Source organism: Arvicanthis niloticus, chromosome 2 (assembly GCF_011762505.2).
Source record: "Arvicanthis niloticus isolate mArvNil1 chromosome 2, mArvNil1.pat.X, whole genome shotgun sequence".
Classification (NCBI taxonomy): Eukaryota; Metazoa; Chordata; class Mammalia; order Rodentia; family Muridae; genus Arvicanthis; species Arvicanthis niloticus.
Window position 1 is genome coordinate 8,825,430 of NC_047659.1, and position 22,873 is coordinate 8,848,302.

Below are 22,873 nucleotides of genomic sequence, written 5' to 3' on the forward strand. Positions count from 1 at the left end.
TGTCCAGCGAACAGAGCTTTCAGAGAGCCCCGTTTAGGACGAAGTGCCCGCTTGGGTAGCGCTGCCAGCGCAAGGGATCTGCATCACCCACGCTGTCCAGGTTGCTACGGCAGCTTAGGGAGTGAAGTCTCTAAGGAGTACAGGAGAGGGTGCGGGAGGAAGGATAAGTGGGGATCGGACGGAGTACCGCGGTTGGTCAAAGAGAAGCTCTGGGAGCGGCCCGCAGAGCTAGAAAGGAGAGGCCTGGCCTGAGATCCATAGTGACCATGGATCTTGCTTGGGCCGGGTGGGCATGGGGAACCGCGGGACAGCCTTAAGTCCCCCTCTTGCTCAGTCTAGTCCCGAGAGTAAAGGCAAGCCTTGCTGCGCAGCATCCCCTACCTCAACACCCCCCACCATACACACACACACACCCGCTCCGGGCTGCGGGCTGCGCCTCCCTCCCTGCCTGGAGCTTCCCACGGGGAGAGGAGGAGGAGGGGTAGGAGGAGGAAGGATCGGAGGGGAGGGAGGAGCAGAGGGGGACTATTCTGAGCGGTCCGCACGCTGCCCCCGCCCCTCGCGCTGTCGGTTGAAGGCTCCTTCGAGCCTGGCCCGGTACAAGTCTGTCCTTCGACGTCAGGGGGTCATTAATAACCAATTAGGAGGGTCACTGCGGCTCCTATAAAAGAGCCGAGATTTTGCCAAGGGGAGGACTGTCTTGGCTGGGTGTATAGAAAGCGAGTGGGGAACCCAGAGTCCTTGGTCGTTGTTTGTCTGCAGCCACCCGCCGCCCACCCTTCCCGCACCCCTCCTGATATCCACCCCTGTCTCCACCCGCGGACTTCCAGCCCTCCGTGCCGCCTCTACCTTCTCGGCAGATTTTGTGAATCTCCGGCTTGGTTCACTGTCCTCTCAGCCATCCCTTCCCACGCACTCCCCAGTGCACCCTCCTCCTGCTCCTCTTCCTCCTCCTCCCCCCTCGTGTTGTGTCACCCTCCTCTCCTTTCAGCCCTTTGATCCCTCTTCGTTGCCCACCTCTCCGGAGTCCACCCAGTCGTCCTTCCGCGGCGCCGGCGGCGAGCCCTTGGCCGCCCATGATGGGCTCTGTGCTCCCAGCTGAGGCCCTGGTGCTCAAAACAGGGCTGAAGGCTCCGGGGCTGGCGCTGGCAGAGGTCATCACCTCCGACATCCTGCACAGTTTCTTATATGGCCGATGGCGCAACGTGCTAGGCGAACAGCTGCTCGAGGACAAGAGCCACCACGCCAGCCCAAAGACCGCCTTCACCGCCGAGGTCCTGGCGCAGTCCTTCTCAGGAGGTGAGTCGTGCCGTCGGGGCTCCTCCTTGGCTCTTCCCGGCTACCCCTAATTCTCAGGTTAGCGGCGCGGGGGGCCAGATGGGGAACACTGGGTCTGGAACTGCTGCTCCCAGCCAGGATGCCCTCTCCCTGATCACCGCACCTCAGTTTTTTTCATGGGTCAAACCTGGGTTGCAACAGCCTCACGGAAGCGGAGAAGAGGTATCTAGGAATGCAGGAGGCTCTAGGACCAAATCCCAACGACCCGGGCTACCTACCTTGGTCAGCCCAGGCTCTCCTGTGTCTTCTCTCCCCACCCCACCCTCCAGCCTGGAGCTGGCGGTTTCCTGGCATTAAAAGCCTTACTGGGCGTGTAATAGCAGTTGACTCGAAAAGAAGGGGTTTTAAATTCATTTGGTTAACTTGGGCTTGACCCGCGAAAGTTCCCACTTAAACCAAAAACTTTAAAAGACAGCCGGGGCCGGGGAAGGGGCGGAGGGCGGGCAGGCTGGAGAGAAAAAGCCGCAGAGAGCGAGGGAGAGAAAGAGAGCGAGGAAAGTTTCTTTTCTTTAAGATGTCTCAAGTTCTTATTCCTCATTCGTCACCCCGCAAACAATATCTTTGCCCAGCGCTGGCGTCTCTGAGCGACGCCCTCTCTTCCCCTTTAAGACCGCTGTTCCTCTCTTAATTTACCGTGAAGACTAATTCCACTTCCATTCACGCTATGTCAACCATCTAATCCTGCCTTTTTGTAAGGGGAATTCCTCGGCCCCTTTTAAACAAGTCCCCTCCGCATTGAGATACAATTTACTGCTACAGCTTTCTTCCAGGGCTAATGAATTTAGAATTAGCAATTTCTTTCGAATGGAGCCGAATGAATGCGATCACTTTAACAGCGTGACAAATTGCCGGCCGCTCCGCAATGGACACCGTTTAACCCCCCCTTTCAGCCGGCCGGCTCGCCGGGTATTTTCCCAGGTAGCTTAGAGGGGAACCTTGTAAGACATGGAGGCCGCCCCTGTGCGCCTCAACGCTCCCACCCCTGCCGCAGAGGCCCCACCGGGGATCCTCTGGGGGTTAGGGACCGCTGGTTCTTCCTTGCCTATTAAAGCGACTTCAGAGCTCGCCTGATCCGGGTGCCGCCCTCTCTGGCACTCTAGAACTTGGGAGTAGAGAGGTATACTGGCGGGCCAGGGAAGATCACGAAGTGGGGTTGGGGGAGGGGGTGGCCCAGAGCTCAGTTTGTAAAAGCAAGTGTTTCTTTTTGCGGGTGCCACCTTCCAAGCTGGGAATCTGACCCAGTGCTGACCGCGTCCGAGAGACACGCAGTGAACCCAATGTCACCAGCTGAAGAGCCAGGAACAAGACTGAGAGTTCCGGGTTGGACGATACCTCTTCGCCAGACCCGGCCTCAGTTTCCCTCGCTGTAAACACAAAGTGGTTTCAGTGGTTCCTAAGTTTTTCTGCTATAGAAAACCGGTGAAGGCTGTGGATGTTTGGAGAATTTGTGGAAAGACTTTGAATTGAGAGCCCTAAGAGCTGATGATACAGCTCGGCGGCGTAGCGTTTCATGCGCAAGGGTTTGGGTTCGATCCCCAGTAACTCTCCGCCCACAAGAAAAATAAAAGAACCACCACACCGGTGTTGGGGCTGCTTGTGCTGGCAGGCGCGAAACGGGGCAAGAGCGAGTCCGGGATGGGAAGGACAGGGCCTTCTTTGCGCAGACAATGACCAGCTTCCTCTAATCCCCACAGAGGTGCAGAAGCTATCTAGCCTGGTGCTGCCGGTGGAAGTGATCATCGCCCAGAGTTCCATCCCAGGCGAGGGCCTTGGCATCTTCTCCAAGACGTGGATCAAGGCGGGCACGGAGATGGGCCCCTTCACTGGCCGAGTCATTGCCCCAGAGCATGTGGATATCTGCAAAAACAACAACCTGATGTGGGAGGTAGGTGGGAGCTTTGGAAAGGGATGGCAGGTGGGTTGGCTCCCTCCGGGGGTTGTATCCACCGGTGTCAGAAAGGAGCCCTGTCCGGGCCCCTGCCAAAGCTTCAGTTCTCCTTAGGAGCTGTGGATGCTGGAGTTTGATCCCTCCCTGGGGGTAAGATTCTCAAGGCCTGGAGCTTTCTCTGCCAAAGGTTCTTTCTCTTTTACCTGTTTTGGGAAATGTCCGAGCCCTCTTGTTTCCAAGTCTCCCAAACAGGGCTTCATACTTTACAGCTACCACGGGGCGCTGAGATCCAGAGGGGTCCTGGAGACTGGGAAGGAGCCATCACTACTCACATTCTTTCTCTGGCTTTAGAGGCAACGAGAGAGTCGGCCTCTGAGGCTGGCCTATGGTGACTTGTGGCTGGATAGAGGAGAGTGGAAGCCGGGTGTTTCTTAAGACTAGGTTTCCCAATCCCAGGCCTGATGGCATCCAAAATAAACATGGCTGACTGGTTGCTGAGTCAGCAGTCTGACTCCCCAGCCTGCAAACAGTGAGGTCAGTCCCTCTCAGTTATTATTCTCATTTTGCAGAAGGAGGTGGGTATCTGACCTTTTGACTCTAGCCCACCTCCAGCAGTGTCAGATACAGAGATGCCAGCCCCGAGGTAGCTCTCCTCCATCTCTCTTCCCACACAGACCCACCCACGGCAGCCAGATACTACACTTACTTCTCCACCTTACTGCCTTGCCCGCTGCCACCCTAGCAGCCCCACCTGGCAGGAGCCAGTGAGTAGCTGTTCACAGGACCTGGATGAGGAGAGCAGAGAGATGACTCCAGCCCTTGCCTTCTCCCTCTCCTGGACACTTGGGCCTAGTGGGTGTCTTGTCTTCCAGCTGTTGCCCAGTCAGAAAGCTAGGGTGTGGTTTGACCCCCGAGGACCCTTAGCAGCTTCACAGAGGGGCTTAGGTCAGGCCAAGAAACCCCAGTGAGCTAGACCTGCCTCCCAAGCTCTTGGGTCCCTCTCTGAGGCCCTGTGCTGTTACTCTCCACTGCTCTGCCCCAAACATCTGTACCTTTAAGGACAGGTAGCAGAAGATCAAGCATGCTTAGGGATCTCTTGGAGACTGTCTTCTTCTGGGGGTGGGAGTGCCTGGTCACGGTGAGCCCATGGGTCTCTGAAGACTGACTCCCTATTCACCTTTTGCTTCAGACAAATCACCGTGCCCCGCCCCCCCCCCAACTCCCTTTCCTGGACTGGAAGGCATAGATGACAATGGCTTTATCGACTTCCCAGAGCTGTCCGGAGAAAGGAGAATGTCAGCAGTTGTGTCTGGCCTGGGTCACACATGTGGCCGGGCCCTGCCTCACCCCATTACTGCTTCACCCATGCCTAGGTATTCAACGAGGATGGTACAGTACGCTACTTCATCGATGCCAGCCAGGAAGACCACCGAAGCTGGATGACCTACATCAAGTGTGCCCGGAACGAGCAGGAGCAGAACCTGGAAGTGGTACAAATAGGCACAAGCATCTTCTACAAGGCCATAGAGGTATGTGGTGTAGCGTTATGTAGGGATGGATGGTGAGGGGTGTGAGCAAAGAAGACAGAGGATGTTAGTTCTGGCCCCACTGGCTCTGCCCGGGTGTAGGCCTGAGACACAGGGATTGCCGTATGTCCTGACTCACTGATACAGCTGGGAGAGGGCGGGCAGGGCTTACAGGTGGATGCTGTGGTGAATATCTCAGACGTAGAGGAGCGTGTGCAGGGGTTCAGAGGGCAGAAGAATATAAAGAACAGGACACCAAGTGGAAGCCGGCTGGGGACTGAACTTGACTATAATAATGGCCATGTGTGTTTAACTGGTTTAACTGTGTGTCACGCCTCATTCTGGGGCCAGTAGCGTGTGGGCTCAGTACTCCCGTCTGTCTCAGCAGTAACAGCTCACTGTGTTAGGCCTCTCACACAACTTCACCAGGAGGACTTTCAGTTTATCCACAGTCCATGGACATGAAAACCTGTCATTTCTTGAAGGCCTAGAGCTCTGAACCGTCTCTATACAGGAGTGTTAGCTGAGGAGAGGCTCGGGGCATGATGAGTGGGAGTCTTCTAAAGTGGGCAAAAGTGGAACCAGGGCCAGGGGCCTGGAAAGGAGGCAGGACACCTGCCTGGCAGAGGAAGAAAGGCAAAGGCATGGGGGCGGGACTGGTGAGCAGTGATAGCCGAGGGGGCACATCACCAGAGGGCACAGCAGTGACTGTTGGCATGCAGCTTGCCCCAGACATGGGAAGTTGTCTGTGAGGGGCAGCAGGGCGGTCCTGCCACATTTTTCTAGATCTTGCACTTTCGTTGCCTTGGAGGTCCCTTGGTTGTGGGATGGCCAGGGCTTTGGCTGCTCTTCAAAGTCAACAGTGACTCTGAGCCTGAAGTCTAGACCCTCCTGGGTGTCTATGCCTGCTAACTTCTGGGACTGGAGTCTTATTGTTGCAGAATGGCCAGACCCTTAGACGTGAGCAGAACTGGTAGCCGAAGAGCCTTTGCCTTGACATTGTGTGGCCAGGACCTGGGTCAGCTCCAGGGAAACCAGGGAGTAAAGAAAGGCAGGCAGGCCACCGGAGTTCAGAAATTCTAGGAGGGCTGAAGCGTGTCCATGTAGTACTAGAAGTAGACCAGGCAGGACCACCATGATTCCTGTGACCATCTAACTATACAGCCACCTCCTAGAATTGGCTTTTGGTGCAGTTGAACTCACCCATAGCAAAGTATGAGTTCTAACACCTCTGGCTCCCTTACACACATTCAGACATGCACACACACACACACACACAGACAAATATACCCCACAGCCCATACACACATATATGTGCACACTCCCAGAGACACACACTGCACATATGTATATACACAAACACATATGCACTCATATAACTTGTGTATACACACACACACACACGGACATGGACACAGACACAGGAGACTGGCCAACAATTCCTATGTCATGTTAGCATTCATCCTGGGACAGACAGGTGGCTGGAGCCCCATCATACTAGACATGACACATTTGACTGCAAGTAACAGGTTACTGTTATGAAGTATAAACAGTGCTTGTGAGTGGCAGGAAGACCAAGTATCAGATCCTGATAAAGATCTACATAGTGAGGTCCAGGCTGGCCAGGCTTACTGTGCAGCCCTGGCTGGCCTGAAACTCATGTAGACCAGGATGGTCTCAAACTCACAGTGATCTGCCTGGTTCAGCCTCCCGAGGGCTGGGATCAAAGGCATTTGCCAATATACCCAGCCCCAAACTGCTTTTCATAAATGATGTTGAGCACATTTTTTTTGTTCATAACAGCAATTCTCTCAAACCATATTATAACAACATCAAAATTCCACTTATATGTCTGGGTGTGACCGGACATATCTCTGCTTACCTAGGCTCCTGGTAAGTCTTGTATAATCTGCTGTTTGCTCTCTCTCTCTCTCTCTCTCTCTCTCTCTCTCTCTCTCTCTCTCTCTCTCTCTCTGTCTCTCTCTCTCTCTCTCTCTCTCTCTCTCTCTCTCTCTGTGTGTGTGTGTGTGTGTGTGTGTGTGTGTGTGTGTGTGTGTGCTGAGGGGCTGTTAGCCAAGGAGAAGGAGCTTTGTTACGATCTGTTTACCTGGTTTTCCTGCTCACAAGCGCTATTTATATTTCATAACTGTAACCTGTCGTTACTTGCCAAAATGTAGTTTCTCTTCAGTAGGAAGACCTACACTAGGACGTCCCACAAATACAAAATCATGAACTGTAACTGGACACAGAGATGACTGGGTTGGGGAACTCAGGCCAGTACTAGAGTACCTGCTCCAAATTCTGCATCCCGGGTGGAGATGAGGAGAGTGAAACCTTCTGGCTTTGTGTCCGCCTGGACACTCAGTTCCCCCTCAGGTGCCTCAAATGGCATTTCTAGAAAGCACCCAGCACGAAGCAGGTGCAGCCACTAAATATTGAATGAATAAATCTGGGTGATAGAGTACCAGGGACCCACCTCTTCCAGGAAAAAAAAAAAAGTGGCTCATGAGGAAACAAGTGATTTAGTCAAGAAACCGGCAAAGCGAGGCTGGAGGAATCTGTTGTCACTATGTGGGGGAAGAAAATCCCCAGTCCAGTCCATTTCCGTTTTATTGTATCTTATTGGCAAATGGTTGCCCTGAAATGTGGGCTTCCCCATTTTCTCTTGTTCTAGGGCAGCTGAGCCCTTTATTTTTCCTACAGCCTCACCTCTTTTCTCAGCTCCGAGGATAAGCACCATTTTCCTTTTGACCTTGCTTAGTAGTGGCTCTGACGAGTACCACCATTGATTGGCCCCATTAATGATGTTCGCAGACATCATTATGACATCAACATCTCCCACGTGCTGGCACTTCACTGGCAACTCTGGTTTTGTAGTGGGGACTGAGCCCCGGTCTTATTTACTTTTTAAAAATGGTACCGTGAATTGAACCTTGGGCCTTATATATATAGTGAATTGGTCCTGTATTGCTAAGCTCGGCTGCATCTCTATTCCTGTTTTAATGATGAAGAAATGAAGGTTCAAGGTTCGCAGAGAGTCTGGAACTGCGATTTGAACCCCAACCCATGTGCTATGGAGCTGGATGGCCATGCTGTGTGGCCTCCCTGACCAGCATCTTCTTGTTGGGGCTCTATTAATTGGTGTGTCAGGACATCTGTCAGGCACAATGGAAACTGATGATCGTGCAGATGACACGGAGATGCTTCTGTGTCCCTCCGGGAAAGGGCAGGTGTCAGAGCCTCTCGGGAGCATGTTCAATGGGGTGTCATGAATTTATATTAGGAAAGCAAACCTGAAAGCCTGTCACTGCCCTTCTGTCATTGAAATGGGGCAGGATTCAAGTGAAGGCTGATCAGAGCGTTAGGAATTAGCCAAAGGTCTGAAGCTCGGCAGCAGGAGTCAGACTGTTTCCCTTGATTTGACAGAGTGGATTTTATGAAATGGGAATCAGTTCCTTTGGGGATTGCTTGGTTCATGGTATGTTCCAAACCAATCTTCTGTTCCCAGAAACATGAATGACCAGCCAATTCAGGTTTCTAGTCCTAGTAGTGCAGAGCCTAGCCCGGACCCGCGCTAAACTTGGTAGAAATAGATAGAGCCTGGGAGGGGCCTTCAGGGGACTGTGGCTGTTCAATGCACTGAGGTGGTCTCTGGACGGTACTTCCAGGATCTCAGAGAAGAGGGTGCAGGTTCTGGGGTCTTCTGGGCTCCCACACAGGCTTTTGGTGGAGGCAGGACACGCCCAGAGAGCATCAGTAGCAACTGGGCATTCAGAGCAGGAGAAGGAGTCGCTTTACGCTATTTACCGTGTGGCACAGTCACACCTTATGCCCAATGGCTCTCATTTTTAAATTGGATAAAATTAATTTTAGTATTTATTAAGTGCAGACCAGAGGTGGTGGTGGTGGTGGTGGGGGGTGTTTCCAGGCTCTGAAGTTCAAAGCAATTCATAGTCCTGTTTCTTTGTGAAGGTGATGTGGACTCCTCCCACTGCTCATAACCTCTAGCCGCCTGAGGCTGTTTCATTCCCATTGTATTTAGTCGGCTTCCTTTTCTGAAGTCCTGCTTGCTGTCTCTCTTGTGTGTGCGCATGTATAGATGTAATACAATGCTCATTTTTAAAAGTAGATCTTATAAAAATAGAAGTCACATAGTCTCTCCATAGTGACCTTTTAAAGCCTAAACCGGCATTTTTTTTCAAAATCTCAAAATGACCTTGTTTTTTGGGGGGGAAACACATGGAGGGAGGCGCAGGCAGCAGCTGGGCATCCAGGGCAGAAGGGGAAGCACCTTTCCCTGATTTACCCTATGGCACAGTTAGATCTTTATGTTCATGAAATTTAATGATTAAGTTGAATAAAACTAATTTTAGTATTTGCTTATTACATTTAAAAAATTTGTTTTATTATGTGTACGCATGTTTTGCATGCATGTATGTATGTGTGCCATGTGCACGCCTGTAGTCCCCAGGGCCTAGAAGAGGGTGTCAGATCCCTTGAAACTGGAGTCTCTGATGGTTGTGAACCACTATCATGTATGTGCTGGGGTCTGAACCCGGATCTTCTGCAAGAGCAGGCAGCACCTTTGATTGCTGAGCCACAGGCGTTGATATAGCCCAGGCTGGCCTTGAGACCAGCCATTTGATCTTTAGGTGAAGAAGACCTTGAACTTCCTATATCCCCCTGGTTCTAAGTCCTCAGTGCTGGGATTATAGTACAGGGCCCCACATCTGGTTTATGTGGAGCTGAAGACCAAACCCAGAGCTGCATATACTCTATGAGAGCACTCTACCAATGGGAATGCCCGCAGCCCCATGCCTGTGCTTCGTGGGCATGGAAGGCAAAGGCCTGAGTCAACATGGAATTTCATGTTGCTGGTGGCCCCGGGCTTTACTGCAGTGATTCAGTGTACCCAGATCACTGCTAGTTCTTCTGGAGCATCTCCGAGCTAGGAAAACAGGAGCAATTCACAGCTTCAGTACCCAGCTTTGTGTTTTTGGTCCCTGTGACCCAACAGCTTTCAAGGAGGCCTGTAAAATAGGGACCGTTCTGTTTTACAAATCAAAGAACAGAGTGACACAATTACTTGCTTGGTGGACACAGAGCCTGAGTATCCCCTCCAGTCCCCCATGCCAGGGCTCAGTGGGGTGGGGGTGGGGGGTGGGGGGCTCTGTAGCTCATCTCCTACAAGGTGCACGCATGTGGCCTAGAGGCTGCTTCAAGAGACACGCACCATCATCTTCTTCTCTGAGGACTTTACAGGCCTTTTGCCTTCTCTCCTCCTCTTCAAGGAAAGGCCTCCAGCTGTGACCCTCTGGTCTCTTGGATGGCGACCATGACTGTAAAGGAGAGGCCAGAGGATTCTGCCTAGCTCTGGTGCCAGGTTCTAAGTTGTCTGCTGTCTTGGAGACACTGCCTCATTTTACTTGTTTATGAATTGTGCTTGTGTTTCATATTTAACCTCCCCAGTGGGATTGACCACACACACACACACACACACACACACACACACACACACACACACACGCACACACACCTGTGCTGCTGTGATGCTAAAGGCTAGGGGTTGGTGTAAAAGGACCTGATGAACAGCAGCCATGATACCTGCAGTTCCCAGACACCCCCTTGCCCAGCTCATTCTACCTTCAGAGCCTGCTGGATATGAGGGGCAGGACTTCTAGTCTCTCTCCATGGAAGGTGGACCCAGAGTTCTCAGGCTCACTCAGAAAGGAAGAAATTCTCCTTTGGGGCTCCAGATACTCATGGATGGAATCCCATTTGATTTGTGTGTGTGTGTATTCATATTGTGTATGATGTGTATGTACAAGTGTGTGAAAACCAGACATCAACCTTAGGTGCTGTTGCTTAGAAACCTTGTTCTTTGAGACAGGCTCTCTGGATGGCTCAGGGCTTGGCCATCAGTCTGGACTGAGTAGCCGGCAAACCCCAGGGACCTGCCTCTACCTCCCCCCCCCCCCCCCCCGCATATGCACCATCAAGCCTTCTCTTTTCACATGGGCTCTGGGGCTCAATCTCATAACCTTATGCTTCCAAGGCAAATACTTACGAAGTGAGCTGTCTCCCCAGTCTCATATGATCTCCTGTGCTTCAGCTAAAAGCGAACCCCACAGAGAAACAAGACAGCGGTTGTCAGGCACTGCCTGAGGCACCTCCCACAAGGACCTCCAGGAGCTGTGGCCTCTGGGGAGAGGTGGGCTCTTCTCTCCTGTTTGTCCTACCTGGCTGGGGTCCAGAGAGCAGGCTTCTCAGCTCCCTTGGATGGCCACCACCAAACTATCTTGATCGGTAGGGTAGCCGTCACCACTGAGAGCAGCCAAGTTTCAAGCCTGAGCTTCTTGATGTTGCATCTAGGACACAGTGACACATCCTGTTGAATGCTGTTTTGGTATTTCCAGAGGTGGAGGTGTTTGTCTGTCAATCCCAAGGTTTCTTTTTTAGCACCTGCCCTGTGGTGCATGGAGCCCTGCAGAGAGCCCTGTGCTGTGTGACCCCATGCTGCCTGTGGGCACTGGAGATAAGAGCTGTTTCTGGAACATTATCAGGCAGGGTGTAGCTATAGGGCACTCCACAACCCACACTCCTTAGAAACATCTGGCTCAGCCCCAGGGCCCTGAGGGTTGATTGACTCTAATTCCCCTGGATTAAAAAAGGGGGAAAAAAAAATCTAGGTTTTTTTTTTTTTTTTTTTTTTTTTTTTTTTTTTTTTTTTTTTTTTTTTTTTTTTTTTTTTTTAATCTTCTGTTACTTCTGTTTGTGAGGCTTTTGTCTCACAAATTTTAGGTTGGTCTCAAACTGGCTAAGTAGCCAAGGATGACCTTGAACTTCTGATGGTCCTGCCTCTACCTCTGAATGCAGGGATGAGAGTGATTACAGAGAATGCTTTATGCAGAGTTGGGGGCGGGAATCTAGTCCAGGTCCTTGCAAACACTAAGCATATATTCTACAACTGAGCTACCTACCCTGGTCATTCCCCCTATCCCCACCGCCTGAGTTCTTTTTCTTTTGTTTTCTTGTGGCCATCAATTTGGATATTTTTGTGAAACTGGACAGAAATGATGAGATGACCTGGGTTATGAGAGAGGAAGAGAGGGGACAATCTACACAGTTTGCCTGGGATAGATCAGCAAAATCGTGCCAGCTTTGGCTTTCTCAGGCCTGGGTGTGGTGCAGACATGTGCAGAGAGACCCCTTGCCTCCTGCTAGCAGCTGCCATGCCCCTGAGCTCTTCCTGCCTCTCTTCCTGCAGATGATCCCTCCAGACCAGGAGCTGCTGGTCTGGTATGGAAATTCCCACAACACCTTCCTGGGCATCCCAGGTGTGCCAGGCCTGGAGGAGGAACAGAAGAAAAACAAGCATGGTAGGTATTCAGTATTCGCCATGAGGTCATGGTGACAATGATCCAAGGAGGGGACAGGACACCTCCTGACCTCTGGGAGCCCTTCTTCAACATCCAGTAGCATTATGCATCTGGGAGCTCCTGGTCAAAAATAAGAGCACTTCCCCCAGAGCAGCATGGGCTCAGCAGGGGGAAAGGCAGGCAGTCTTGCTTTCTAGACCAGATAGGTTGTCTGCACAGGCAGATAAGGAAACCCCAGAGAGGTGTTGGGGTGTGGCCGGAAGCTGGCAGGATAGCAGGAACACACATTGATTTTTAGTTCAGTTGCATGCTGCTGAGACTGGTTTTGTGCCTCAGCTTCCTCGTCTGTAACGAGAAGGCCTGGGATGAGGGCATCTCTGTGTCCCTTTCTAGCTCTGACCAGGTCAAGGTGTAGGGCCTAGCACCAAGTAGCTGCTTGGTTTGTGTTCTGCACAGAGGTAGGGCTGAATGAGCCCATGTGTCCTGAGACAGGGCTTATCATATAGAAGCTACTGGCTCAAGACCTATGTCCTGTTGAGTCTGGAGATAACTGCCCCCCCCCTTTTTTTTTTTTTTTTTTTTTTTTTTTTGGTTTTTTGAGACAGGGTTTCTCTGTGTAGCCCTGGCTGTCCTGGAACTCACTCTGTAGACCAGGCTGGCCTTGAACTCAGAAATCCACCTGCCTCTGCCTCCCAAGTGCTGGGATTAAAGGCATGAGTCAACACCGCACCCCCCCCCCCCCAGTCTTAAATGAAACCTTTGATATCAGAGTATCACTCTCCCAGACCCTATAAAATTCTTGTGACTTTTTTTAAAGGCAGGGTGACTCACAGGTCTCAAGCTGCCCTCTAAACTCATTAGATTGCTAAAGATGACCTTGAACTTCTGCTTCTCCTGCCTCCACCTCTAATATTGGGAGTGCAGAAGTGTGTCGTGATGCCCAATTGTTTATTTTTAAATCATGTATTTATTGTATGTGCATTGATACATGCATGTCTGTGGGAAGGTGTCAGCTCCTGGAACTGGAGTTACAGGCAATGAGCTGCTATGGGGGTGCTGGGAATTGAACCTGGGTCCTCTGTAAGAGCAGGCAGTGCTCTCAGCCACTGAGCAGTCTCTCTGGCCCCCTATTTATTTCTTTTTAAGAGAAGGAAGCCTGGCAATGGTGGTCACGTCTTTAACCTTAGCACTCTGGAGGCAGAGGCAGGCGGAACTCTGGGGTCAAGCTCAGACTGATCTACAGAGCTAGTTTCAGGAGCCAGGACTATACAGGGAAACCTGGTCTCAAAAAGAGGGGTGGGTAGGGCAGTGGGAAAGAAAAGGAAAGGAAAGGAAAGGAAAGGAAAGGAAAGGAAAGGAAAGGAAAGGAAAGGAAAGGGAGCAGGCTGAGGATTGATGTGCTAGGGTTTAGTCCCCATTTGCGACGAGAAAACAGAGAAACCATAGTTTCCAGGTACACTGAGTACTCGAGTGAATATATGTGATTGACAGATGAACTGTTTAGGGTGTCATAGTTGCCATCCTTTGCGGATGGCCTATTAAGACCCAGGCATTTCTCACATTAAGGCAAAGCGACCAGCACAGAAAAGGTCTTCTAGTGACTGCAATTTTTCTGATGAATTTGCAAGGTTCTACAAGGCCTTGTTTTTTTTTGTTTGTTTGTTTTTTTGTTTTTTAATTTTATTCTTACATTTTACTTATTTTTGTGTACATATAGGCATGCATGCCACGGTGAGCATATGGAGGTCAGAAGACACTAGTGGGAGTTAGTTCTGTCCTTAACTATGTTGGGTCCAAGGGGATCCAGTTTGGGTCGTCAGGCTTGGTGGCAAATGAATGCCTTTAGCCCAGCCACCCCCTCCTCCCTTTCCAGAAGTGCTGGGTCTGGACCGCCTCCCATCTTTCAGATGAGAAAGCTAAGGCTTCCTGGGGTCATGTCACCAAATCCTCCCAGGTTGGGGACCTGCTTCAGTCTGGCTGCTGTTAGATCACAGCCATGACCCGCTGCGTCCTCGGGGCTGTTCTCGGGGTTGTTCGTCTCACGATCTGCAGGGGAGTACCCGGGGGACTGGACGCAGTCGGCGTGGGTGCTAACCGGGCTGCTTTCTTTCCCTCTCGCCCGCTCCGTGGGTCTCGCGTTCCGCCCGCGCGGCCAGAGGACTTCCACCCGGCGGACTCCGCGACCGGCACCGCGGGCCGCATGCGCTGCGTCATCTGCCACCGCGGCTTCAACTCGCGCAGCAACCTGCGCTCGCACATGCGTATCCACACGCTGGACAAGCCCTTCGTGTGCCGCTTCTGCAACCGTCGCTTCAGCCAGTCGTCCACGCTGCGCAACCACGTGCGCCTGCACACGGGCGAGCGTCCCTACAAGTGCCAGGTGTGCCAGAGCGCCTACTCGCAGCTGGCCGGCCTGCGCGCGCACCAGAAGAGCGCGCGCCACCGGCCGCCCAGCACCACGCTGCAGGCGCACTCGCCCGCGCTACCCGCGCCCCACGCTCACGCGCCCGCGCTCGCCGCCGCCGCTGCCGCCGCCGCCGCGGCGCACCACCTGCCGGCCATGGTGCTGTGAGCGCCGCGCACGCGTCCCACGCGCGCGCGCATCCTCGCCGCCGCTGCGACAGACCCGATCCCCCGCGCCGCGCTGCGCCCAGGCGCCCGCTACCCAGAACCTACTCCTGATCCGTCTCGCAGAGGAGGATGCCGAGGGGCGACGTCCCCTTTGCCCAGGCCACCCGGCTGGTGTGGCTGCTGCCCTGTCCTCTCTTCTTGGGAGCGGGTCCCCACGCCCGGCTCCATCTCGGAGTGTCCCTCCTTCAGGGCCGTGTCCCCATGCAGAGAACTCTCTCCTAGATGACAGGAGAGGGGGGACAGACGATCTCCAAAGAGAGCTGAGTAGCTGGGAGCGGAAGAGAGAGCTACCTCCTTGGCCTAGGATGGGCCCGGGGCGGGCAGTGCTCATCTCTGCCTCCTGGGAATGGTGTCTTGATGTGTCGCGAGTGGAGGGAACAACGTTAACCCTTGGTTGCGATCGGAGCCCCAAGGTGATTAGCACAGACCGAGAGAGACCTGCTCATCCTGGACCCTGTTTTCCTTTAGGCTACTTTCCCAGCACCCTGCTCCCAGGGAAGGATGAGATGCCGATACATTCTCAAGTGTGCTGGACAGGTTGAGAGTGGAGTCACAAGGGACATTCACTATAGTCCCTGGGCAAGACTTTGACCCTTTTGGAGCCTCAGTTTCCCCATCTATAAAACGCAGGAATTAGACCAGTGCCCCCTCGTCTAAAGCTCTCCTGTCTTCCGAGTTTAGGAATGGAGAGGCACCCTCACCTCCACCCTACTAAGTCCCCAAACAAGAGAATGAGCGACCATACAGGGCTGTCTGGAGCCGAGGTTGGCGTCTCTGCCCAGAAAGTTTGTCTGGGGCGCGCGGAGGCCCGGGGTTCTTCCCCATGAGCCCACACTCCTACGCCCCCTGCCCACGCTGTTCCCTGCTCTGTCCGTGGGCGCCCTCTGGTGTCATCTCAAACCTTGATGTCATTTACCAGAATCCCCACCCCAACAAACACACCACACACACACACACACACACACACACACACACTGCATCCACACGCTAGGGCATTTGTAATAAAAAAAAAAAAAACCCACAAAGCTATAATATTAACAAAAAGTATAACATGTATAGAGTTTTCAAGAAAGTGTGTTCTACTCCCAGAAAACGGTCACTTTAACTTTGTAAATGTTTATCTAAGATGATATTTACGAAACTGTGATATATATTATTTGATTGTATATGTACAACTGTAAATACATTTGTACTTCTCTTGTATTCTAAATAAAACTTACTTGGAACATGTATCACTTGGCCCCTGCCTGGGCGCATGCCTTTGTTTGAGACATTTGGAAACACAGAAAGTGGGAAGAACCGAAATGGCTGGATGGGGTTGTTTGCTAACTGCTGCTAAAATTCACTGCTGTACTTTCTGTAATGAAAAGCTAGTGTCCCCAAGAAAGCCACAGTGCCGAGCGGGTGGGAATCCTGTAGGAGCAGGACAGAATTCTTGTAGTTTAGCTGGCTGCAGTAAGGGCTCCCTCCTGTACAATTTATCCACCTACACTTGGATTAGGAGTTGTTTGTTCATTTTTGTAACCAACTTGGACTGCTTTAAGGAGGCAGTGGTGGGTCATACGGATCACCGGGACTCCTAGACCTCCCATTCATTTTCAGGCTCAGTGTCTTAGTTTCTTTTCCTGCACTGTGCCACATTGGCAGAAGCTACTTAAGGGAGAAAGGGTTTGTTTTGGCTCAAGGTCGAAGGTATAGTGCATATGGTGGGGGAAATTAAACCAGCAGTGGCCCCACATCACAGACACAGCAAGAAGAGCAGTGAATGGAGGTACGTTGCTCGGTCCCCTTTCTCCATCCAGGATCTGGTTCAGGGAATACTGTGTGGCCCACAGTGGGCTAGTCCCTCTACCTCCATTTAACATAACCATGGTAACTCCCCATATGCATGTTTAGATACCTCTCTTCCCAGTGACTCTAGATCCTGTGAGGTTGACAACACTAACCATCACACCTACCTTAATGAAGATCAAGGAGCAGGAAGGACATCAGGATGAGGCCAGAGAGTCCAGGGCTGGATAAGGTTAGACCTGTTGCTCTCCTTCAGGACTTCCTGGCCAGTCAAATGTGTGAGCTGTAGAGTGTTTCAGCCTTTGTCAGCCATCATGGAGTCATCCTTTTTATACACTGGACCTCCAGGTACACCTCCCATGTGTCCTCACTAGCCTTGCACTTGTGTACATGGGGATTCACACTTGTCAGAGAAGCCATCCCTTCTTGAAAGTTCCTAGTGTGGCATGCATGGCCAAAGAAATACCCTTATACTTTGGGAGTCATGTCACAGAGGGGTGGGCAGCTGGCAAGTTACCTTGCAGGTCCCATGACTTTTCTCCCAGGCTCCTCCCTTCTAAGCCCTTCCCTCCCCTTCCATGCACGGATATTAGACTTGCAAGGCCTTGGGTAGTCCCTGCCTCATCTCTTCCCACCCTAACCCCTCCTCTTTTGTTCTCTTGATTTGTTCTCTTGACCAAAGCTTATCCGTACTGAGTCCCATTTCCCCCAGATGTCCATGGGTGCAGTGTTGAGAGTCTCTCATAAGTAACATTCATTTTCTGAAGATATTCCTGCTGGAACCAAACTTGCAACAAACCGGTAGGGTCTTCAAGTAAAAAGCTAATTTGTTCTCTCTGGGTAACTCTGGTGGGCTGCAGAACCCACCTGGTGGCAATATTCTGCAATTGCATCCACAGCGGCCTCAGGCTTGCCCACAGGCCTGATGGCTTTTGCAGAGGAATGAAACCTATCTTTGCCACAAGGATGCTAAGAGAAGCAGATTTGGTCTGTGATCCTGGGATGTTTGCACACCAGGTGGAGACCTGCACTGAGAAGCTTTACCCCTTACACTTGCACCCCAAGCAGAAACCTCTAGCCCCTTTCCCCAAGAGCACAGCATCCTGCCAACACGCACACAAAGGCACACAAGTTTTGAGGCAATTTCTGTGAAGTAGACACGCACTTAGGCACTTGAACTTGTGCATTCCAAGTGTCCCCATACACTGCTGAGCTGAGTTTCTTCCCCCACTTTCCCAGTGCCCTTTTATTTGATGCCCTGGCAAAGTATGGACAGGGAATTGTGCTTGTGCCACCCAGTCGTCCAGCAGTAAAGCAGGGTTTCAGCTCAGGTGTCCGATCCCAAAGGTCATGGTCTTGTCAGTCAGTCCAAAGGGCTTTATCCCCATCTTGCAAGGACACAGTGTGCTTTGACCTTGTATTGATGTTGACTTCTGGGTTTTGTGGTGTAGTCTTGTCTCTCCCCTCCCCTCCCCTCCCCTCCATGTCTCCATGCTCCAGAGAGCATCACCGACACTCCTCCCTCCAAGCCCTTCCTATACTCTCTAACCTCAAATCTCTTGAACTATGGGAACAAGAAATCGGAGGTATGTCTTGCAACTGGCCGGCTAGGATGTCCTTTGGTGGGTCGAGAGGGATGCAGACAATGGCTGGAACCCAGGGCCTGCATATGACAGATCAAGCACTTAGTCACTAAGCCACTTCCACCCCTACCATGTACTTTTCAACCTAGCAAAATGCATGTAATCATTCTAGTGCTTTGTGTATTCCCTAGGATAATTTCTGGGTATGACCATGTTGTCTGTGAATAAAAACATTTTTCTTTTCTTCCTTTAGAGTTGGCTTTGTTTACTTTTGAGACAGAGCCTCACTGCATAGCTCTGGCAGGCCTGGGACTCACTATCCATACCAAATTGGCCTCGAACTCACAGAGACTGACTTGTCTCCATGACTTAGTTACTTACTGTTCTATTGCTGTGAAAAGACACTATGACCACTCAGCAGGAACTTCTTATAGAAGGAAGCATTTTCTTTGTTGTTGGTAGTTGTTGTTTTCAGACAGTCTCCCTGTGTAGCTCTGGGTGTCCTGGAACTCACTATGTAGATTACAGAGCACTTTCTGTCTCTACTGCCAAAGTGTTGGGATTAAAGATGTGTGCTAACACACATGACTAAAAGAAAGCATTTTACTGGGGGCTTGCCGACAGTTGGAGAGGTTAGTTCATGATCATCATAACAGACAGGCACAGGAAGCAGACAGGCATGGTGCTGTAGCAGCACCTGCGAGCTTTACAGCCTGATCCACAGGCAAGAAAAGAGACACTGGGCCTGGTGTGAGCTTTTAAAGCCTCAAAGTTCACACCCAGAGACAAGCCTCTGTTGTGGATAGCCCTGCTCTTGTATTTTGATGCTAATTCTGCTTTCCTGGGAAAGGCTGCAGACTAGGAGTGAATCAGTATACAGGTGACTTCTTGTGAACCTTTTACCCACCTTAATTTTGTAAAATAAAGGCTAGAGCCCACGATTGGGCAGTAAAAGGGGAGGTGGAGTGGAAAAGTTTGGGGGAGAGGGAGAGAGAGGAGGGGAGGCAAAATGGCCCCAACGTCACCCTCCTGTCTCTAGTAGTCTCAGGTAGTTATTCATATCAAGATAATTTGGGATAACAATTCTAATTGTGTGGGTATCTTGTGTATTGAGTATTTGCTGATATATAAATCTATTTGGTTAATCTTTAAGCATCTAGGGTTTTGATTTACTGGGTTACTGGAATGTGGGTCCACCGACAACTGGGTGGTTATGGCTGTGAAGGAACTAGTGGCTCCAGGGACAAGTGAACCAGAGCTGGAAGCACAGCGAATGGTCACTATGGGAGCAAGCTAGAGAACAGCCTGGTGGAACCAGCTCGGGAGCTTCAGTTTTGCTACAGAGCTTGCCTAATCCTTCCCAAACAGTTGTCAGCCAAGGACTATGCATTCAAATATATGAGCCTGTGTGGGGAGGGAGATTCTCATTCAAACCACCACATCCTGATGCCAGAACGCTTTATATCTTTTCTAGTTTTTGAAACAGGCTCTTTTATATATCTCATGCTGGTCTTGAACTCACTATGTAGCCCGGGCTGGTTTTGAACAGAAAGCAATCCTCCTGTCTCAGCTTCCTTGAATACCGAGATGACTGTCATGTGCCACCATGCACAGCAAGTTCTCTCTGGAGAACCAAACTTTGATGTCAGGTAGTCAGGTAAATCTCTTCTTCTTCTTCTTCTTCTTCTTCTTCTTCTTCTTCTTCTTGTTCTTCTTCTTGTTCTTGTTCTTCTTCTTGTTCTTCTTCTTCTTCTTCTTCTTCTTCTTCTTCTTCTTCTTGTTCTTCTTCTTGTTCTTGTTCTTCTTCTTGTTCTTCTTCTTGTTCTTCTTGTTCTTGTTCTTGTTCTTGTTCTTCTTCTTGTTCTTCTTCTTCTTCTTCTTCTTCTTCTTCTTCTTCTTCTTCTTCTTCTTCTTCTTCTTCTTCTTCTTCTTCTCCTCCTCCTCCTCCTCCTCCTTCTCCTCCTCCTCCTCTTCCTCCTCCTCCTTCTCCTCTTCCTCCTCTCCCTCCTCTCCTCCTCTTCCTCCTCCTCTTCTTCCTTTTCTTCCTCTTCTCATTTTCATAGCAATAGAGACCAAGCCTCAGGCATCACACACACTAGAAATAGTTTTAACTACTCCAAGGCTGACCTGTATTCTATTTCTTCTCAGGAACCGCCATAATAGGTGCTCAGTAAATACAAGGGTGTCTTTGGTAGGTGAGTGTGGCTGTAGGTTTTGACACCAGCAGCACCAGCACCAGTACCACCCCAGTACATTCCCCAGAAAATGTCAACTCCTCTCTTCTTCAAACCTTTCCTGAATTCTACCTGAAGATCTCCTGAACTAGGAGAACAGATACACCAAGTACGCCTTGGCCTGGTTTGCTGGGACATGAGTTTGTGTATGGGTGGAGAAAGTTCCCGACAGTCGCTGGCAAGTTGCCATGCCTGACTGCTTCATTACATCATGGTCATCTCAGGGGAGTCTAGCTTCTTCCATGTTTGTTCAGAGCTTCAGAAGCAAGTATTCCAGGAGGGCAGGGGAAGCTGTGTGGGCTGTCCTGACTGGGCTTCAGTCACACACAGGCACTTCTGACATATGCCTCTAGAGAGAGGCGTGCACAGGTCCAGCACATACAGGGGAAGGGATTGAAGAACTCTGGAACTGTGAGATGTTCGTGATTCTGCTTAAAATAACACTCGGGAAACCTAAGGGGAGACTGTGAGATGGCTCAGTGGGTAAGGGGCTGTGTGCAAGCTGACAGCTTCAGTTCCATCCCCAGGATGCACAAGATGGCAGGAGAACCAGACTCCCCGGTGAAGTGGAAACTTCTAGTTCTTTGGAACTAGCTACTTATGCTGAATGACGTTTTGCTGGGGCGGCGCACAGGTGAAAGGATGTCTTGTTAAAGCAGACACATGAAAGACTATTTTCTTAAAGCAGACACAGGAGGAAGGGTGTTTGGATACAGCAGACACATGAAGGAGTATAAATATGACCCCACAGACGGTGGGAGACAAGCACCGAGCTTCGGTTTGCTCCGCCTCACTATTCTTTGCTAAAGACACGTGTGTATTGGTTGGCCTTACATAGTGTTGTTGAGATCAACTTGTGATAACACTGCCATTGAGGAAAACTCGCCATAGAACTACTTGTGAGGTTCCAGTGGTAGCTTGCCGATTCAGCTACCTCGCCTCAGGCCAGTTGGTGAGCCTGGTGGTTTCTACAGGATTAAACCATAGCTGCCTGGTGTCTGCTTGCTGAAAGGACTGGACTGTAGCTGCTGGTTCATGCCTGGTGTCTGCCTGCCTAGAGGCCTGGTCTGCGGCTGCCAAGTTGTATTTGGTGTTTGCTATTGGACTGAACTGCTGCCCAAGAAGATCAAGCTCACTCCCAAAAAACTATTGCTGAACAGGTCCACTTCCCTTATATCCTAATAACTTTTTTTTCTTCCACTGCCTCTGCTGGGTGGTTGGCTAGAGGAGAAATTGACCCCTTATTAAAAGTAGGTTGCAAGAGATTTATGCCTACATCCTGGGTGTTGACCTCTGATCTCTATACACATGTGCCACAGTACATACAACCCACACACACACACACACACACACACACACACACATGGTGGCTGTTTCGAATGTGTGAAAAAATAGTACTTCACTGTGTGTGTATCCTTGGATAGAAATCTCTACATACCTTTGCTTGGAAAATGAAGGAAGTCTCTTCTGTGATTTCATCGGACCATGAATCGAAGCCAGGGTGTGGCTGAAAATACGCTCACAGAGCCCCAGGCTCCAGCTCCCATGGCTCTCTTCACAGTCGTCAGATGTTCTTGTTGGCCATTCTCACACTGAACCCACCCAAGGTTCCCTCCCTTCAAGGCTCGTTCAGATGCCACCTTTATCCAGTGAATCGTCTCTGGGCCTCCCTCGCCACTCCCTGTATTATCTCGAAACATCTCAGCACCCTGATTGCTGGGGTAGCAAGGGACCCAGTTTTGTGGTCCCTCTGGCACCGCTGCCTGGTGAATGTGCTTATTCACTCAGCAAACCCTGCTTTCCCCCTGCTGTCACCAGAGTTGTGCTGAAACTGAGGTCCTGGTGCATTCAAGATTCAGGAGTAGAGGCAGAAGCGGGCAGATCTCAGAGTTTGAGGATAGCTCTTTCCCTGTTCTGGGCCTCGATGCTCCAGGGCACATAGCTTTATGACCCCCACCTTTACCACCACTGAGGTAGTCATGTAACCTGGTGGCCAAATTACAGGTTTTAACTTCCTCTGTCCCTGTAAGGACACCACATCCAGCAAGCACCTGGGATTCCTCTTCGTGCAAATGAACCCTTCCCAGTACCTCAGCCTAGCCAATAGCCACTAACCACTCCCCAAGGTTTATACAGCCCTATTACCTCCCCCACCCCATAAAGAGCTGTAACACTGAAACCCGTCTCAAAGAAGACAAGCAGGGGCTGAGCTGCTGCACTTAGAATTGCTTCTTGGTGTCAAGGGAAGTTACCAGGAGGAGGAAGAGAAGGAGGATTGAAGTTGATTCTGTTTTTTAAAAGCTCCCTCTTGTTGTGTGTAGTTTGGATAGTGGTGTGTGTGTGTGCATGTAGTGTGTATGTATTTGTATGTATATGTGTTCATTCCTCTGTGTGTGTGCCTGTGTGTGTCAGGAGTTGGCTGTTGGTAAAATGTTTGCTGTACAAACAGGAGCAGCTAAGTTCGGTTCACCGGCACCTGTTAAGGACCAGCCTCAGTCCTTTC

General features: G+C 50.9%; 1 protein-coding gene across 1 annotated transcript; it reads left to right on the plus strand.

Moving 5' to 3' along the window:
* The first annotated feature begins 728 nt into the window (after positions 1-728).
* Prdm12 (PR/SET domain 12) lies at positions 729-14,703 on the plus strand. The gene is made up of 5 exons (XM_034496869.2): positions 729-1,299; positions 3,033-3,223; positions 4,600-4,755; positions 12,020-12,131; positions 14,288-14,703. The coding sequence occupies exons 1-5, from the start codon at positions 1,077-1,079 to the stop codon at positions 14,701-14,703; spliced, it is 1,098 nt and encodes a 365-aa protein (XP_034352760.1). The 5' UTR covers positions 729-1,076.
* Positions 14,704-22,873: the final 8,170 nt, after the last annotated feature.

Excerpts from the sequence above, each read along its gene's own strand:
- Prdm12 (XM_034496869.2), top strand. The coding sequence starts at position 1,077 with ATGATGGGCTCTGTGCTCCCAGCTGAGGCCCTGGTGCTCAAAACAGGG. Across the intron at positions 3,224-4,599 it reads ACAACAACCTGATGTGGGAG|GTATTCAACGAGGATGGTAC; the intron begins GTAGGTGGGAGC and ends ACCCATGCCTAG. Across the intron at positions 4,756-12,019 it reads TCTTCTACAAGGCCATAGAG|ATGATCCCTCCAGACCAGGA; the intron begins GTATGTGGTGTA and ends CTCTTCCTGCAG.